General features: G+C 46.0%; 6 protein-coding genes and 1 non-coding gene across 7 annotated transcripts; 4 read left to right on the forward strand and 3 right to left on the reverse strand.

The window, feature by feature from the left end:
* The first annotated feature begins 1,011 nt into the window (after positions 1-1,011).
* F4822DRAFT_388643 (SET domain-containing protein) lies at positions 1,012-2,757 on the forward strand. Its single transcript, XM_051456907.1, has 4 exons — positions 1,012-1,894; positions 1,947-1,972; positions 2,027-2,115; positions 2,181-2,757. Exons 1-4 carry the CDS (start codon positions 1,133-1,135, stop codon positions 2,639-2,641), a joined length of 1,338 nt encoding a protein of 445 aa, XP_051317624.1. The 5' UTR covers positions 1,012-1,132; the 3' UTR covers positions 2,642-2,757.
* Positions 2,758-2,930: 173 nt separating this feature from the next.
* On the reverse strand, positions 2,931-4,832 carry F4822DRAFT_107108 (globin-like protein). The gene has a single exon (XM_051452406.1). It carries the CDS (start codon positions 4,584-4,586, stop codon positions 3,273-3,275), a length of 1,314 nt encoding a protein of 437 aa, XP_051317625.1. The 5' UTR covers positions 4,587-4,832; the 3' UTR covers positions 2,931-3,272.
* Positions 4,833-8,763: 3,931 nt separating this feature from the next.
* F4822DRAFT_t17 lies at positions 8,764-8,835 on the forward strand. Its single transcript has one exon. It is a non-coding gene; the product is annotated as a tRNA-Met (tRNA).
* Positions 8,836-9,564: 729 nt separating this feature from the next.
* F4822DRAFT_107232 (uncharacterized protein) lies at positions 9,565-11,406 on the reverse strand. Its single transcript, XM_051452408.1, has 2 exons — positions 11,056-11,406; positions 9,565-10,991 (listed from the first exon to the last, which is right to left on the reverse strand). Exons 1-2 carry the CDS (start codon positions 11,195-11,197, stop codon positions 9,700-9,702), a joined length of 1,434 nt encoding a protein of 477 aa, XP_051317626.1. The 5' UTR covers positions 11,198-11,406; the 3' UTR covers positions 9,565-9,699.
* A 1,524-nt stretch (positions 11,407-12,930) lies between these two features.
* On the forward strand, positions 12,931-14,562 carry F4822DRAFT_107159 (BTB/POZ protein). Its single transcript, XM_051452407.1, has 4 exons — positions 12,931-13,352; positions 13,409-13,535; positions 13,585-13,683; positions 13,740-14,562. The coding sequence occupies exons 1-4, from the start codon at positions 13,297-13,299 to the stop codon at positions 14,280-14,282; spliced, it is 825 nt and encodes a 274-aa protein (XP_051317627.1). The 5' UTR covers positions 12,931-13,296; the 3' UTR covers positions 14,283-14,562.
* Positions 14,563-15,183: 621 nt separating this feature from the next.
* On the forward strand, positions 15,184-16,326 carry F4822DRAFT_425076 (uncharacterized protein; the record flags this gene model as incomplete). Its single annotated transcript, XM_051460275.1, has 1 exon — positions 15,184-16,326. The coding sequence occupies one exon, from the start codon at positions 15,184-15,186 to the stop codon at positions 16,324-16,326; it is 1,143 nt and encodes a 380-aa protein (XP_051317628.1).
* A 412-nt stretch (positions 16,327-16,738) lies between these two features.
* On the reverse strand, positions 16,739-18,986 carry F4822DRAFT_436058 (Pyoverdine/dityrosine biosynthesis protein-domain-containing protein; the record flags this gene model as incomplete). The annotated part of the gene is made up of 5 exons (XM_051462267.1): positions 16,739-17,216; positions 17,279-17,934; positions 18,013-18,248; positions 18,368-18,517; positions 18,575-18,986. 5 exons carry the CDS (start codon positions 18,984-18,986, stop codon positions 16,739-16,741), a joined length of 1,932 nt encoding a protein of 643 aa, XP_051317629.1.
* Between the last annotated feature and the right edge of the window lie 276 nt (positions 18,987-19,262).

The following is a 19,262-nucleotide window of genomic DNA, read 5'->3' on the forward strand; positions in this document are numbered from 1 at the left end:
GATTATATAGGCAACCCTCCTAGGACCAATCCTAATTAGCTTCATCTGTTGTATGACCCATTGCCGAACATACTAAAACTATATCTTTCAACTCCAAAGTTCAAATGAATAATTATGTTCAAGTTCAAAGGAGTTGTCTCGTTACTACAGTCTCTTCCAAGGTTCTTGTGGGTGCTACTTTCATAATCTGATTGGAACTCGAAGTCAAGGAGTTCGTCGAAGAGCCTGTTGATGGGTATCCTTTGAATGCTTTATGCTAGCTGATCAACTGACGAATGCGGTAACAAAGAGTGATATTCTTGGTTCCCTGCAAAATTTACAATATCATTCATCAGGAGCAGTAACTCCTGGCGGGACCTAGGAAGTGGGTACATTGTCCTTTTCTCTTTGTTACTGTTCCCCCCTATTTTACTATTTAAATGATGAGAGTGAACAGAGCAAAAGGAATGAGAGACTACAATAGTCTAGCAAAATAGTAGTTAAACTTCTATGGTTCCTTGAGCATGATAATCTTTTGATAATTCTATCGCGTCCTGACTTTCTGTCGTCACTCTTACGTCAATGGTCCCTGTCGACATCTATAACTGGGCGCATGTAAACCGAAAGCCATCCAGGTAGTTAACCATGCATTGTACATATAGTATATTCTTTTGAATAAGTATATCGCCTAATGGAATGGCATATCTATTTGCATGCTTAGTCTGGCGGAGGCGGCTCCGGTCCCCTCTCCCCTTTGTTGTAGCTAGCGTCACTAATAGACTTAGGAGCTTCTAGTTTTACAGTATGACTAGGTATATACGATATATGTACCGGATGGTATCGTAATGGAAAGGTGAATGGAAGTCCGAGGATTACCTAAGACTTGCGAGTACCAGGTTGAGGTAGGGCTTTTGACATACATTTAGCCGGAATCGTTTCGATGGACCACAATGACACAGTATCAACCCGATTTGGACACATTTACAGATCTTGCCTTATCGTTTCTAGTTGTATACATGTATCTTCTATAGCCGATATATTATCCTGGACTCTTAGTGAATTTAAGACATTTATGCCGTGATACTTCATTATTTACCAGGCTCAACTTGTGCTACAACTTGGACTTTCCTTTGTGCAGAAAGCTACGCTAATCATGAATTTTCTCCGTCTTCTAAGTTTCAATTTCATTTGGGCAGTAGTATTCCTCGGGGCTTCTGTCGTCGTACCTCAACTAGCGGGCGCTCAGCTTTTAGACCCAAACACATGCGCCTCGAATCTACCTCGTTCCATAGTAAGCGGTAAATATGGGTTATCAACATGTTCGCTTCCAATAGATGAAGACTCGGCGATCGACACGGGGGTCTGGGCTCCATGGAAGAAGCGTCCGTACTGTATAGAGCCTCTTCAAAGCGACGCACCCGCGCCACAGTTCTGCCTCTATACGTTCGAGCCCTTCCGAGGGAGTCATGGCTTTAGCGTCGTCACCACACCTGTGCTAGCAGCTACTATAGTCGACGCGTTAGATGATGCGGTAGTGCCCCCTAGGCTAAGGGATCACCCTTCAAGCTCACTTGCGCCAGACGCCAGGGATAGTCCTGCCTTCGCGGTCGAGAACATTCCGGGCAAAGGGAAGGGTCTTATCGCGAAACGGCATATCCGGAAATGGGATGTTATTCTTGTTGATTTCCCCGTCATACTTACGCATATGGGATTGTTTGAAGTGGTCGGTCCCGAAACGCGACAGGATATTCTAGAACGAGCGTTGCGTCAACTACCAGAGGAGCAACAGGGTGAAATATTGTCCCTTGCACGGAGCTCGGGCGGCGAGCCAATTGAAGATACGTTGAAAACAAATATTTTTGGAGTAGAGCTAGGCATGGAGATACCGCACCTAGGGCTGTTCCAAACTGCTTCGGTGAGTTATGGTTGGCGCATGATTGTGACTAGGTAGTAACTGACCGAAATAGCGAATGAACCATGATTGCAAACCTAGGTAAGTAACTGGAGGGACCCTGCGCTCAATATGTAGGTCCTAACGCGTTCATAGCGCTTTCTGGCGATATTCGGTACGAAATTTGGCAGTTGAAGTCATCGCGATGCGGGACATTGAGATGGGGGAAGAGATCACACAGAGTTGTGAGTCTGCTCCTTTTTCATTGATCCCCACTATCTTCAGAGAACCTAACAATTCCCCTATTCAGATGTCCCACTAGGTCTTACACATAACGAGCGTAAGGAAGGACTCAATAGCTGGGGATTTACCTGCCAATGTTCCTTGTGTGCGGCGTCAAAGACTCACAGGGACACTTCGGACTACCACAGAAAGCGACTCTTAAATATCTATCATGAATTAAACGAGGTCGCGACCGGTAAGGCAAATATGACTGCGGACGCTATCACACAGCTCACGGGAGAGATTGAAAATTTGGTTCAGAAGGAGAGTCTAGAAGCTCAATTGCTCGTGTATTATGGTGTCGTCGCTAGAGCGTATATGAAAGCGAGCGAGTTGTCGGCGGCGAGGAAGTATGTCGATCTGTGTGAGGACTTGTGGGTTCGATACGCTGGCGGGGAGGAAGATTACCAAGCAGGAATGCACCAACTTCAACATGAGTTAAAAGAGCGGGAGGCAAAAGCTATTGAAAGTGAGAAAGCTAGGGGATAGCAGGGTGCAAGGAGTGCACTGTTGTTGATGAAGTTGATCTGTGCCGACAGTGTGAATACTGTCTTACGATATCCACAACGCGAAACAAACAAAGAGACCAGACAATGAGTTTGTGATGTTTAATATTATTCCAAATACAATTCTAAAAGGTATAACGCAATGCGTCTTTGTACCCTTATCCCGTCCCGAGAATGCGTTAACTCGACCACATGAAATCTATTAATAATCGGCGCACATTGGTAGCCCGTCATCGAAATTTTGGTATCGACAAAGGGAAATTTCGCTCCTGGGGCCCCCGTTCTCACTTTATTGAAGTGGACCGCCCAAATTTGATCCTCTAACTGGTTTGAACAGACCTCTACCTACCTAGGTAGATAAAGGTTGCGACTATGATCCGCTAAACGCGCTTTTCTCTTGGACTCATTGGAATCCGATAGTTGAGGCAAGAAGCTGACTCCATCTGCCTTCAAACTCGGCGCCGGACGTCCTCACTCGTCTCTGTGCCACACACTATAGCGCAGTCACTAGCGACCCTCATAGGACTTGGGCGATCGGAGCAATTTAATGATTGATGACTCCGAGAACGATCGTACAAGGCCGGCCCGGTTGAATCGAATATTTGGATGATCAATTAGTCCATCCTCATCTCAAAGCTCCCAACGGAGAAGATCTCAAATTGAACTCTTTCCGGCTTCACTCCGTACTTGTGTAGATGGCTGGAAGCCTGCATCATGAACTTCTCAGGGCCGCAAATGTAGTAGTCGGATGAGCCATTGTTGAGGTATAAGTCCTCGGACGTAAGGGAGAGGAAGTCGTTGTCAAAGCTCGAAGTGTACGACAACACGTCGCTGTCAGATAATCTCGACTTGAAAAACTTGGTCTTCATGTTCGGATGCCTCTTAGTCATGTTCTCAATGTGCGCCTGGAAAGGCGCATCGTGTCGAGAAGCCTGGATCCAGGATATCGGCCTATTGATTCGCTTCTCTACAACTGTATTGAGCATAGATAGAAGAGGCGCGACGCATACTCCGGCAGAGATGAGAACTAGGGGCATCGAATTATCCATAGTGGGGTTCAAGTAGAAAGAGCCCGACGGGTGTGTCAGTTCGATAGTGTCGCCTTCATGGAATTCATCGATAAGAGAGTTTGAGACAACGCCGGGCCGCCCGGGTTGCACGCTGCCTACACTGCTATCCGATGCACTACTGACAGCGGATGATACTGTCAGGGTATCATTTTGACCTCCGGCGTAATCCCAGTTCGATCCCTGATCTCTCTTAACGGTGATTCGGTAATGGTCATAGCTAGGGGCGTCGCTTAAAGAATATTGCCTAAGTTGCGCGTACTTCATTCCAGGTACCGTGATCCTCAGAGTGATGTATTGACCCGGCATAAAAGTCGGCAGTGGCTGCCCGTCGATGGGCTTTAGCGTAAAAGAGACGATATTTCCCTCCAATGTCTCGTTCTTTTTCTGGTAAATCATAAATTTTCGCCAACCCTTCCAGTTCTCAAACTCGCGGTAGATGTGGGCTTCGCGACCCGTTAACATCTTTGCCATGACACTGTACGCCTTCGTCCAAGCCATCTTGACGTCAGGGGTCATGGCGGGGCCAAGGACGGCCGAGAACGCACGGAGCAGATACTTTCCAACAATATCATATTGCTCTGGTTGAATGTTGAGTGACGCATGTTTCTGTGCTACTCGTTCCAATTTCGGTGTCAACTCGCTGATATTTACGATGTTAGATGCGAAAGCTAAGATAAGACTCGTCAATGCTCGCGGCTGCTTTCCCGTGTGCATGTTCACAGTGTTAAAGTAGTTGTGGAGTTCGGGGTGGTCACGTAGCATAGTCTTGTAGAAGACAGTCGCTATGTGTTCTCCATGTTGACGTAGAGCCGGGATCGTATCCTTGACCAACTTTGTTTCCTTGTAGTTCAGTGCCATATTGTGGTCTCCTGTCGTCCCAGCGCTTTCCGAAGAGGGATAAGATTATCGGTATAATTAAATGCGGATGAACCGAATCATCAAATATCAGTGCAATGTGGGTGAGGCAAGCAATGATACGGTGCCAACAACGTTCCGTATATGTATCCCGATGGATAAGATAATCAGAGAGATTTGATATGAAATATTAGCTAGTCTAATCCCTCAAGTCCTCAAGGCACGGGTTCGAACTCTGGTCTTAAAACCAGACAGGTTTCATACCCCATAAACATCATATTCGGCCCCAGAGGTTTTAAGCCCTTACTTACCGCCTCGAGCTCGTGATACCTTGCATCTTGATCTGTTTTGTGGAGTTACCCGTTAGACACAGGCTGAATGTTGAGAGAAAATTTCTACCTAGCGCATGGTATAACAAGATACGCACGCGTTCGGATATTACCGGTCCTATGCGATACTGCTTGCAACTGTTTATCACTTTCCAACAAAGAAAATCACGCGAGTTGAGGATATTGGTAAGGAGAAATGGGACGATATGACGGCATTTTCATGCGTGGTTGGATAAATCTCAGGCCAGATCTCGACATCGAACGATATTTTTCACTTCTAGAATAAGGCGAAATTTTCCGGCATGTCGAGCGTAGGTGTGCTGACACGCATAAGGCCAGGGGTCCCGCGTTAGCCATGTGGCAGATAGGTTAGATCTCGGATGAAACCCTAAGCTACCTAGGTAGCTATGTGGTGGTGAGAAGAATTAATGTATGTGATTTCATTCATCGATATTGTATTGGCGGTTTAAGAGCTGTTTCCCTTCTTAATTCTAGATGATCGCTCACCATCTAACCTTCTTAGAGGGGACAAGCCGATGCTAGTGGGATTAGTAGAAGTTAACCTCCAGGGCTGTGTGAAGAGCTATGGCATTGGTTTAGCGATAGAATAGTGATTCGTGGACGCCATCTAGCTCTAGAGCCATCTAAATCTGCTCGGGCCTCTTATAGCTTAATTGTTGTGGTCTAGCCGTGTTTAGCTCCCGTGCCCATCTCTTCTCGGCGGTGGATCTCGGTTCTGAGAGGAAGACCCCAAAGCTTGGGACCCTGAAGGTTCCATCAAGATTCCCATGGTTTTGGATCTACAGGCACGCGATTTTTTAAAATCGCATCTGTTTAACCTTAGCTCGCTTACTTCCGCCTCGGATCGAGTACCGTTTTAGTAATATATCGAAGCTATTGGATAATGCGGGCTGCGGTACCTAGGTATTGCTAAGCGAGGCCAGAGATCCGGTATTAATATCGGAATTGTGTGTTAAGGCTCGCTTCAACTGGCGTATTATTCGCTGGATAGAATCTCCGGAAGAGCGGGTGATCAAGATTTCTTCGGAGAATCAATCACATCTTAGATCATCCCTACGTACCTAGTTATACCTAGGTACGTATCTCCTGTTCAGTATACTTAATGCACCTACTTCCCTTTCGGGTAATCTATTCGCTAGTGGTCGCTGAGAAAACATGTTCCTAAGTTGCAGATGCTTTGTCTCAGTATTCGCGGGGGCGGCAAGGTCGTACAATAAACCAGACCACAATGTCTGATTCGATTGAAGTAAGATAAGTACATAATTACTTAGGTATATAATGCGTTGTAAAAGAGGAAAAAATTACCTAGCGAATTGCTCGATTTATTTTGAATCCATCGAAGGTACCTACGGTAGACCCCTAAAGTTAAAGCAGAATAAAAGCAAATTTAGGTTGATGTTAGTGTATACTCCTCACAAACTCATTAGTAACACTCTGAAGAAGCTGTACTCAATGAGCCAGTCCTGACCCTCCAGCTATTCGGAGCCTTTCTCTGTAAACTTGCCTTCCTAGGTACCCGAGATGCGCTGCGGCTTGTGCCCCCGATTTCCCCCACAATAATAGGTAGCTAGGTATGATATTTTCAATAGGGTATTTCTCTGCGTTCACAATTTCTCGGTTAGCGGAGTTTTGCTGAAGAGTGTATAAAACACAAGTTAAGATAGTCCGGCTTTTCATTATTCGGCAGCGCGCACACAAAATTCTGCAGCCACTTTGAACCATTGAAGTCACTAGCGCATGCAAGTTTCACTTCATGCTTCTCTCGAAGCGGAAGGATCTTCTCCTTCCACTGGGCGGCCGCGTAGCCTTCGTTGATACCGTTCCGTCCCGGCTTGATATAGAAGTGCACGGAGGTGTTCTTCTGAGACAACATTGCTGAGATAAGATTATTCTAATGATTTCCATCGAGACGTTGAGGCATGCGCACAGTTAGGTAGACAGAAAACCCATTGGGGGGCTCTTTTGACCGCATCGTTCTCTAGCTGGAGATTTCATTGATTACATTTGATGATCTCATTGCGGCTATTGTGGCCGGCAAGCCAGAAACATCACTAAGTTCAGTTGACAGGATTGTCTCCCAGAGAAGAGTACTTAGGTACGTTTTCTGCCCCCTGAGCCGCGCTGAGGCACCCTATCGGCTGCTCCAACCGGTGCCATCTGAGGAGATTCAGGAGGAGGGCGCGAGCTGCAACACATGCAGCATGTGTAACAGTCAAAAATGAAGGTTTTATTGAAGATGGCGTAGGTGGCGTAGATACTGCTAAATCCCGGCTTCCGAACCCTCATGCAGCTAACGGTCCAGTCAAAAAGGATACTGTTATGGCTCTACATTTTAATCCTCTCCTTGAGCATCGTCGTCCTGTTAGGGACACGCGAATAGGAGTAGAACTTATAAGCCATGAAAAAATTGGTCAAAATTCAGATCTTCAGTATCGTACCGTTAGCATTCATCCATTATGGGCGTGACAAATGCTCCATCACAAGCACCTATAGACCCGATAATGACGTCCTAGCGCCGAGATCGCGAAATTGATTTGCAGCAGCCGTGATGTAGGCGCGGGCGCGACCAATACCAATTAATACGCTGGTGACCAGGCGCATTGATGTAGAACACTACACCATCCTACCCAACAATGCCACAGTTGAAAGCTATAAAATTTCAGCATCGAGAATTTAAAGATGAGAATAGAGGAGAGCGTGAGACGTATCTCAAGGAACCGGGTGTTTCCTCGCGCAACCTTCCGTATTAGGCCTTAAGGAAATTTATGCCCCTTTTACGTTATTAAAAGATTTACTGATTATGCTACCAGTTCCACATGAGGCTCAGCCCATCACGTTACCAGTTGTATAAGTGCCTTAAGGTCGTGAGACCAGTACCTAAATAGCATCTATCACATTTGTCACACGCTCCTTGCCTCAAGCACCAGCCAGATTAGAACGGCTCTCAATAGATAATAGGTAAATGTTGTCAGTAACCTAGCTGTACGAAGCGATACTTCATGCAGAGTATCGCGAGGATCCCTTATTGCCGGTATGAGGACAAAGAGGTGGTGTATGCATACGATAGTCCCCGTAGCAAAGTATTTGTGCTCCCTTTACACGACCCTTTACATGACAACAGAGTTGTTAAACACCCCCATAAGGTTGGCCTTATAACAAATGTCAAACAACTAAAGAGAATATTTCCTAGTCTGAGACCGGATAGCTACTAAGGCATGAAAACAATATAATTAGAATTTGCTTTCGTAGCTGGGTGTATACAAACGAATCTCCAAGATGATTCTAGTCGGGACGTACTCAGTACCCAGGACTGATGGATATCCGTATGCTACTACGTAGGCATAAGGGGGATATTGATATAAGAAATCGCGAGTGGATTCGCTATAATTTATAGTAGAATATCACATACAGATCAGGATTATGGCGATGTTTTATCTGCTAAATACCTAAATATCTGCATCATTACGACTGACGCCCTGTGCTCTATAATTATGGCACCTATAATAGCTGTAGCTTGGAAAACCTTTGGCTCAGTGATAGCAGATTGATGATCGTCCTATCGTTGGTTTGGTCCGGTTTGAACTGCATCCAAGACAAAGAATTAGGTAGTTATGAGGGACTTTACGAGTGGCATTTACGATCAAAGATAAATCAAGCCAATAAAAGAGAAAAACGATGAGATATTTTCCGGACGATTGCGAGGTGCAAAGACAAAATTTGGTCCAATGGGGCCCAAAGTGGTACTGTGAGTCATATCCTATGTCGGCGGGAACTTATAGGTTAAAATAGATGGACCACGAACATACGAAAACATCAACCCGTCAGGCTAGAGCTTCATGGCGCAGTGGAAGCGCGCCGGGCTCATAACCCGGAGGACCTCCGATCGAAACGGAGTGAAGCTAATATTTTTATGGTTGAACTTTTTCATGAATTTTTTTTCTTTCGTATCATTTTGCTGGTAGTCCCCACCATAGTGGAGTGTAATAATTTTCGTTTCCGCCCACACGCAACCTTTCCATTATCTAATGATAGAAGTATTCATTGCTAAAGGTACAATTCGATTCATAATCGCATAGGAAATATTGATAGCTGAATATAAAATCGTATTTAAGCCCTTGACGTGGTTTGCTTTGGTTCGATCTTCTCGTACCTCATTATAGTTTCTGATATTGCCCGATCTGGAAACCTCACCAACTAAGTTCATCTTTAGGTTCAGGGCAAAGTATCTGATTGGTTACCCTTCTCCTCGGGACAGAAATCATAGTCTAAAGTTTCTTTGTTATGGTCCGTTCCCGTTAGCTTCACATGCAGGTACTTAAGTAGAGTTCAGCGCATGTGGCATTTATGCTTATTTTAATTATGATGTCGTACATTGTGATTTCGTCAAGGATGATGCCCTTCCTCTAGAGACTCGATGTGGGCCTAAACCATGGACGGAAAAGAAAATCAGAATTCTGTTAGCTAATGGCGAAATGCCATGGGGTATCATGAGTTGAGCAACAAACACCAAAAAGTCATGAATATCGTTCAATTATGAATCAATGAGTACAATTCTTTTGATGGATTCCCGCATGTCAAGCATGATACAATCCAGCCATCAGTCCATCTGCTATCATTACATTATGCATTCCAGCCGAGCACTAGAGGCCCGGGGCATAACTACTATATTACAATAAGTACTAGCTCCTGAGCTTTTTTTTCAACAGGCATCGAGTCCCACATTTTCATCATCATCGTCGTCGTTGTCATGAATTCCTCTCGAACTGCTACAAATCATCCCATGTCATGGGGAAATTGCCAGATAAAGTATGCGATTGCGCCTCTTCTTCGACGAGTGTGCTTGTGAAGCTCCAATCCTCTGAAGGGAAGTTAAGTGGCGGCAGCATGCCCTCGTCTGTGTTGAAGAGCGGGAAATCCAGGTTCATCGGCGAAGTAGGTGATGGGGCTAACGGCGCAGGCGGTAGGGCCTTGTCGGTGGTGACAGGCGGCACGTACCTCTGCTGAGGCGCCTGCTGCATAGGGAAGCTTTGGTAGGCATTCATCATGGGCGGAGGTTGTTGGTTTGGCTGTTGCGGGATAGCTAAGTTTAGATTCGGAATCTGGGAGGGAACGGTGGTGTGGCGGGAATCAGCGGATGGTGTTCGCCTACTTTGTCGGTTCATGCTGGATATCGCGGATGTAGATGCTGAGCGTCGCGGCGCGGATGGCGCGGTCCTCGGGAGAACAGAAATGTGCTTGTGCGCGTTGGTGGGAGATGTCGAAGGTGGTGATTGAGCTCCTTGGGTGATGGACGTGGATCTCGGTCGAAACACGACGTGGACACAAGTATAGGCCATTTCTACGATATTTTCAGCCGATTCCTTGGTACCGTCGAAAAACTCCAGGAGGTCCTGTAATTGTCCGGGATTCTCGCCCTCAACAAAACCCTGAGCTCGCCCCGTCGACTCCGGGCTCCAGCTGAACATAGGCTGGTGCCCATTGAACTTGCTTTGCTTCTTCGCAATTAGTGCCTTCCATGCCTCGTGGATCAGGTGCTGGTGCAGCAGACCATAGATGACGTTCGAATGCAGCCAATCTATCTTTGTGCTTCCGGCCTCAAAATGCCCGGCAACGTGGTCAATGTGTTTCTCAAATTTGCCATGCATCGCAGCGCAGAAACCACATCCCCATGCTCTCCTCTTTGGCAAATGCTTGACGACAGTATCGGCATGTGGGCATGTCTTGCAGCCATGTGCCGATTTATGGTGTTGATTGAACGTATTGGGTCCCCAAAAGCTCTGGTTACAGTTCGGACAGGGATATTTGCGCGACCGCTCGTGGAATTCCTCTTCGTGTCGTTTCCAATCGAATTTTCGCTTGAACGTCTTATCGCAGGATGTGCACCAAAATTTCGCATCCGACGTCGGGGCTGTCGTTGATGATATTGAGCTTCTCGCGGACGCGGAGGAAAAAACGCTATCGCGACTTGAACAACTCGACCGGGACGACGAGATCGATGATCGTTGTCGAGGGGGCTGGGGAAATGAATTGATGTCTCGGTGGCTGAAATTTGGGATAGCTGATGCTATTGTTACGCGAATTAGCGGTCAAGCAATCGATGCACGCTTCATTGCATTTCGTACCTTCGGCTACCATGGCATTTTGCCGTTGCTCTGGCGTTTCTTCATCTAGCAATGCAAGTAGAGCATCGCGAGTTAGACCGGATTGTTTGAGAGCTTCTAATTGCTCTCGCGCCTGCGCCAATACCCTCGATGGATGATCCATTGGTCTTTTTTCTAATTGAAATCGGCGATGTATTATGAGGAGATAGATGAGGCTACGGTAGAAGGTGGTGTCGCAAAGGAATAAGCGATCAATTCTAGATCGAAAGAGAAGGTTGTTTTCGTTCGAAAAACAACAGAACTAGAGGTTTACGTTGGGCAGGCTGGAGGTCACACCCGCGTATCCAGCTAACCTTTCTGTAATATAAACCCAAGTAACCCCCCTTACAATCCGTCATACTTAGCGACTGCGGTCCCCGGCATCATCCCATGCTCCCTGCTAATTGGGGAAGAGGCCTACTACCTTCGTTCATCAGTCGAATGAGCCCTGCTACTCCCCCAGGCAGTTTGGCAGAGCATGCGTAGCACTAGAGAAAGGGACTGGAGGCCATTCGATGGTCGGCTCAACCTGAAACGAATCGATGCCAGGCCACCTCCTCATTGTTTCGAAACACGCGCGAGGGTGGGATGAAGGCGCCAATCGGAGGCAGGATTTAGAGCGACTTGGAGCGAGAGCAAGCGAAGAACTAGAACTGGATCAAGCCGGATCAACCGTGGACCCATTGACGATCCACGATCAGCCCAGGGCTTTTGCCCTTGGCGAAGAACCATGCAGAAAATCTGTTTCAAGATTACCAGGCTCCCTGTCATTATGATTGGCTAGTTGTTTGGGTTCATCTCCTATCATGACCAGAATTTGTCTAGATATGTCTGCCTTAAGAAACATTCATCCTAAGGATCATCAAGTTCGTTTTCCTGATTGACAAATTTCCGTGAATCGCCCCTCTAAAGATTGTTTAGGACGATCGTTTGCATCTAAGAAAATGACGAAAGTAGAATTGTTCCGCAAGAGTGATGACGCTAATGCCTATTAGGTGCGTGATAGATCCGCCGACGATCATTTCTGTATAATACAAGCCACATCCTAGTCACCCCGGGTCCCAGCTTATTACGAGGTAATGTACGACTCGTAGCTGGTCGGGACCCACATTTGGTCAACCGAGGCGCTTTCATTTATCAGATTACCCCTTATCTGACGTTGGCGACGCTGACGTGGATAGACGCAGAGAAATAGGTATTGTGTAATGTTCCTTTGCTTAACAATTAGGTATGTATCGGATGAGATCGTTGCTGCGAGTAATTCCGACTATCCCCGAGGTTTCCATACCTAGTTCACCATCACAGCAAGCAAAACGTAAAGTATCAAATTTCAAACAAAACGACCGAACACTTATTCTTCAATTTGTTTCAGTATATCATTCACCAGGACGCCGTTTGTATATATCTTAACTATCTAGGCAACTTACCTCTTCTTGCACTCCTACCAATCCGGCTTTGAGCTGAACTCAGCTCGCTTTCCTTCAATGATGACGCCTCCGTCTTAGTATTGTCAAAAACCATGTTCGCTATCAATTAGAGACAAGAAGATAATTAGAACCTCCTAGGTAGTAGGCCCAGAAGTGTGTCATTCACTGTAACCATGCTTCTCAACCAACCAAACCGCCCTTCTCGGGGGCAAACCCGCGACAGCGTGACAACTCGTCCTCACGAAATTCTAGACTCTATAAATATAACCAGTGCTGGATATAGGCCGCATATATATACTCATTTCCTCCCTTTACATTACTACTAGGTATACTTGCTTTTATTCATGTTACAATCCAATCCATATTGGCACTGTTGCTTACTTAATCGGCATTTCGAGTAACACAGCATAACTAGGCTCATTTTTGGGCGGCAAATCGGATGCATCTTTAACGATTGCGATTGCTACCTAATCCCATCAAAATCAATAACGTGGCCGTTGCTGACGGGTTTGGTTTGGTTTGGTAACATACCAGAGAGTAAGACGGCATTTTAGATTTGGTCGATTGCAAGGTTTCATCTGGTCGAAAAGTGATCAGTATCTTGTCTAATCAGAATTAGAAGTTGGAAAATGAACAGGTCATCTTGATCGTCTTCTGATGCTATGGCTAATTTGTGAGGAATTCTCTTTCCTTACCTATATTATATCGAAGAGGCCCCGTCCGCGTATGCTCCCTTCACATCCACAATCGTTTCCCGACATTATTTGGGCCGATACCCAGCCATACCAAAGGAAAAATGTCGCTTTTTGGTATCAACAGTCCCTCTCTAGAGCTGGCAGATTCCTTGAGAAAGTAGGTGTTTAGCCATTAGACTTTATTTGATACAAGTCTAACCAAGCTGTAAACAGACTTTATCGCAGCGAAGAATACTCTGATCTTATTATTACCTGTCGTGGGAAGCAGTATAAAGTACACAAGGCCGTTGTTTGCCCGCGATCCGAGTTCTTTGCTACGGCTTGTCGTGGTAATTTCAAGGTTAGTAAAGGTCTTATAATTATGCCTCATCGTTTAACACCTGGTTTAGGAGGCACGCGATGGGAGGATTGACCTCCCAGAAGATGATCCCGCGATTGTTGAGAAAATGATCTTTTATCTCTATAACCTAGATTATACCACATCTCAGGTAGGGGTATCCTTTGTATAAACGTCACTCAAGAGTCTAGGCTCATCATATTGCAGACGACCACTCCGAGCCTTGTCGTCCATGCTAGAGTCTACGCGCTAGCGGAGAAATATCTCATCGGTGGTCTCAAAGCCACAGCCCTAACAAAGTTCAGAGCTATAGTCGATAACATTTCGAGTTCGAGCGACGAGCAGCGCCTTGATTTCGCTAAAGCTGCTCGAGAGGTCTACACATCTACCGTAGACGTCGATACTGGGCTAAGAGATGTCATATTGGAAACACTTCATAAGAATCCAAAGTTCTTGGATCAAAAAGAATGCCGAAGTATTCTGAAGGAATTGCCCACTCTGACCTACGACCTTCTTATGCGGGTACGAGAAAATGGATACTGGCCCAAGCAACCAATTGAGGAGCCTTTGAAAACATCAAGTTTATTTGGTGGGGTGGGCTCAAAATCATCACAGGGGGGGTTATTCGGTGGTGGTCCGTCTTCGAGATATGAACAACCATCATCGTCTTTGTTTGTTCAGGCACCTTCAAGATCCGCGTTTGGTACGACAACCTCCGGTAGTTCTAGCTTCGGAAACTTCCCGAGCTAGAATGTACTCTATCTTGACAGTGTATGTTCTTATTCAACGGCAAGGTGCCCACAAACATGCCTGAACGCAGGGCCTTAGTGGCCTCACCACTATAGCTTAATTAACCTCGTCTCTTGGAAAAAATGAATAATCTAAAATAAAGTTTGTTAACCTACTTTAAAGATGACCTCAAAATATATATGCGTTGGATTAGGTAGGTATGGGTTGATATAGAGAGGTCAATGATAATAATTAAGATACTTTGATATGTGCCCCTGAATTAAACTATTAAATATTAAACATCCTTTATTTGTATATATACATTCAATAGTTGAAAGTAAATAATTTAGGATCTCTACATATCGTATACTCCTAAAGCAACCCCCTGCCTCAGCGTTAAATATATCAACTAGACAACCAACCATGTTATTATCCAGGTGAAATTGGAATGATAAATCAAAAATAAACAGGAATATGTACTACATATGTATACACTACTTATCTAAGTACCGGAGTCACTTGATATGCACATACGCACTGGGTATTTCGTGGTGCACATACCATCTCCCTACATCGTCAAAGTGGGTACCCGCGCTCAGTGCGAATGTCATCAGGTGGAAGTAGCTCTTTTATACTGTGGTAGTGGTGTTTGTTTTTACCTTTTCTCATATTTATTGCATCCTCTCTACTATCTTTCAAATCTCTTCTCTTCTACCTTTTACATCTAGGTATTCACCATCTTCTTCCCACCTTCCACCTTCATCTAAACCACATCGACTGTTCAACAACACCATCAATTGTTTGACCTCTCATCCCTCAATACCAAATGTAAGTGTATTTCCATCAGCAGCACTCCGAACCTTTCTAACAGTCTTGTAGCACGCGTAAACAAACAAAACACGTCACATTTACGCCATCAGACATGGAGGGCGAGAAAGTTCTAGTTGGCGAGAAGCCAACCAAACTCACTTTCGCCGCCAACCCTGAGAAGGACGATAAGTGGAAGGAGATCATCGCGGATATTAAACCATTCATCCGATGCAACACGGGTCACTACCACTACACCACCGACCCACGAACTGCCCGACGAGTCAAGTACACCACGTTGCAAGCCGAGTTAGCAAAAGACGCTCAGCTCTCCGCCGTTGGCCCGGCTCATCGCCGCCAAAAGGGTTCATCAGGCCCATCCTTACTTGATATGCCGGTTGAAATTTTCGAAAAGATCCTATTGATGAGCATGGACCCACACGACTTAAAGGCTTCGATCTACACGAAAGAAGAAGGACCAAAATTTTCGAACCCACTACTCATGGTATTCGCCTACCCACGCGCGTGGAAAGCAATCAACCTTTTCAGTGTCTGCAAGGCGTTCCGAACAATCGCCATCCAAAACTACGGACAACCCCTTCGACACTCGCTGCCATTCAACCCTAAAATGGATAGGCTCGTGATTGGAAACCTACTCTCAATCAACGAGATCCAAAACCTACTCTACGACAACGGCTGCTCAATGTGGATGCGATGGAATTTCATAAGGTCAAAAATCGACGAACCTTGGTTGGTAAGGGATGGTGCCTATTGCTACAATATGGCACAACAGAAAGGCGACGTCATTGTGTCACGACAACCCATTCCCGGATTCTTCGACCGTATCAAGGAAGTTTCTATAACTTCTCTTCTTATGGGAACTGACTCCGGCGCAAAACTCGACGACAAGGCATGGGTGAATATATTCTACGGCCTCAACAAAACCTTGCCTAAATTAAAAACCCTCAGCCTATCGGTTTACGATTACGATGACTGTGGAGCGTTTCCCCCTGACTTCAATGTTTACAAGGCCCTGGATGCGTGGATGATTGAGGGACTTTCTCGGGTTTCTACTTCTGAGGACAAACAATTACTACCGACACGCCTTTTTCCACAGATGGAACATTTCGAGATCGTCAAAAAGCGGAAAAAGTGTACGGGATCTGTCAGGGGCTTTTATGGTCTGAGCTTTGGCAACTGGTTATTCTCTGGCGGCGAAAGTGATTGGGACATTGAGGAATCTTATGGTTGGAGATAGATTCCTCAGCTTGGAGGATTGGTAGGGTCTTGGCTTAAGTTTGGCGTTAGGCGCGTGCGTAGGTTGGTCTGCACGATTTTGACAGGATTTGTTAGGACGCGATAGGATAGGACGCGACCACAGTTATAGTTCGTTATTTGCCAGTCATAGAATAGGCAAGAATACGAACAACACATTGCACACCCCTATTGTTTACCATTGATTACTAAGCAAGAAAGAAATAGGGGTATCATAACATAACAGAGAAATCAGCTATCCTGTTATCGCGCAAACTACCTAATTAACGTACACCTCTCAAGAACTCCTAAGAGCTTCCTTATGTAATTATCCCCCGTCTACTAACCTGAAGCATGACTATGACTACTAAAAATTAACTACATCATTTTCGTCCGATCCAAACTTACGAGACACCCTAATCAAAGTGTATTCTCCAGAGTTCCCGATCACATCCCGCCGTGAAGTCACTGCGCGTGTGCATTGCTAAGATATTATCGTTCACTAGTAGATCGCCCTTCTCCCACGCGTGGTAATACGCAACGCGACGGTCGTGTAACAAACTAGTAAGCGCGTCGCATACGCTTGGACCATCCACACCGCGAGTCGCGTCATTGTCAATAGTGACATTCGTAGCTTCAAACCTTGTTTTGGATTGTGGCCACGGTTCGTGGAAGCGTAGACATGGACGTGCAGTTGATGGGTGATTGATAACCAGGGGTAAGCCGCGGATAACTGTGGAGTTGAAGGACGACGTGGACACGGTCCAAGTCAGGTGTCTGAGCGTTGAGAGTGGTAGGTTCGACGGGAGATATTTAAATAATAGCGTGGATGATGAAAAGAGTGTGAACCCTGTGTCTTTTGGTGATGCTGTGACGGCCGTGAAGAATTGGAACCTAATTAACTGATTTAGCACCAAGCGCGTGATAAGGAGAGGAAATAAAGGGCGAAAACATACAGCGGTGGTGTAGACACTAATTCTTCGGTTCCGTCTTCCCTCACTCTCTTTTCCGTCTTGAATAAACCATCATAGTGGAATGGCATCCACTCGGCTGACAGAACATTATTTAAGCCGCGGGTATCCGTGCCACGATCCTTGACCTCGAGGACTAGGCCAAACTTCCATGGTGTCGGCACACCAAATTCCTTAGCCTTATCTACAAACAAATCTCGATTTCTTGTCTTGGAGAAGCCACGAAGTATGATGGGAGAATTGACCTGAGAAAGTGCTCGGACCTTGGCCGCATCTATGTCCCTTATGGATAAGGAACCTCGGCCTGCAGCAGGGTAGATAACAAGACCGGCAGGATATAAGGGTTCGCAGATAATACCCCCCTTTTCGGTAGCCCATGACAATAGGTCACTCTTCTCTCGGAAGTAACTGGGTCGGCCGTCTTTATATACGAGCTCGAAGTTGTCGTCGGCCTCGAATTCGGATCGGTGGCCTGTGATGGTAGTACCGTCGAGACGGATTGCAATAGTACAGTGCCAAGGTGTTGTGAATGTCGTATCTGTTGGTAGAAGGTTGACGGAAATTTTGTTTTCTCCCGTCGACGCATGAATAGAAAGTCTTAGTCGATCGGGGAATCTTTCCCGAACCGCTCGAGCGAAGGCCTACGTCATAAGAATTAGCCGGCTTTCGTCTCTCATTTCTTTTCGGCTAAAAAGGACCCGAAGTCAGATAGGACTCACATCGCCTCTCATGAGCATCTGCTTCGCGATATACTCGACTCCCCTCTTGTACTTTGACTTGCTCCGCCCTTCACCTATTGGATATACATTTTGGAGATCGGTCTCTAGGAATTTGATGTAGCCCCTATATGTTAAGCACGTATCTTCATCCTCCGATATCCTGAGGGAGACGTTGTATTCGGGGTTACCGAATTGCTTTAGAAGGGCATGGCGGAAATTGGTGGCGTTGGCGACGTCTAGGAGGAGTCGAAGTTAGTATATCTTCGCCTAAAAGGACTAAGTGTAGTAGAATCAAATCAGGGCTCGCTTCTGGATCTCGTGTAGAGCTCCGTGAACATTCTAAAGACTTGCTTACATCTAATCTCGTCTAGTTCATTAGGCACGTCGATGTGTACTATGTCCTTAAGTCGACAGAATTCGATATGGCGGAAGTCCTTTCTTGCTCTCAAAGCTCGCAGAGCCTCGCCATATGCCCATACGTCCCTATCTGGGACACCTAAAAGGTCTTTTTTGGTGTTAATACTATAGCACTAGGTATGTAACGAATCGAAGGAACAGGTACCATTGTATACAAGTCCATCCGAAACGATCATCAGTTTCGCACCAGAAGCGTAGATATCTCCTATCGCAGCGCAGAGACCGTTAAGGTGTGCGAGGGCGAATTCCTCTGCCTTGTCGGGAAGGCGACCAAGGACCTTTGTACTTGTATTCGGCGACTTGAAAGGGAACGCAGGTAGGCACATGAGGATAACCTCATTAGCTGCGACATTGGAGTAGATCTGGGCGAGAAAATTGACCCCATCACTAGTTTTTGCCAGTGGGACACCCTTTGTGAGCTTATACCTTGATATGATGCTCAGGATATGTGACGCCGTTTTAAGGCGAGAGGAGTCCAGCTGCCCCAGCTCCCCCTCAGCCATAGACTTTGGAGATGCCAAGCTATCAGCAGTACTAGAATTCAGGACGGACGGCATATTGAGATTAGAGCTCAACAGCACAATAGTGACTAGATGTGGTCGAACCTATGAATTTGCGCGCACATTTGCAGGAGAATGCGGGCCCTTTACATGATACATATGATACATGGCGGCTTGACGTGGGAGACCTCGATCGGTATTCACCGGCGATACCCTCAGGTCTTTCATTCAGCTGGTACGCCCGTTCGAGAAAGAGCCGACTTGGCGAGGCAGCAGGGTTGCAAATTAACGAACCAAGCTTTATACCAGGCCAATAGCCGCTGCAACCCTATA

This window comes from Hypoxylon trugodes (assembly GCF_022578975.1).
Source record: "Hypoxylon trugodes strain CBS 135444 unplaced genomic scaffold F4822scaffold_2, whole genome shotgun sequence".
Lineage (NCBI taxonomy): Eukaryota > Fungi > Ascomycota > Sordariomycetes > Xylariales > Hypoxylaceae > Hypoxylon > Hypoxylon trugodes.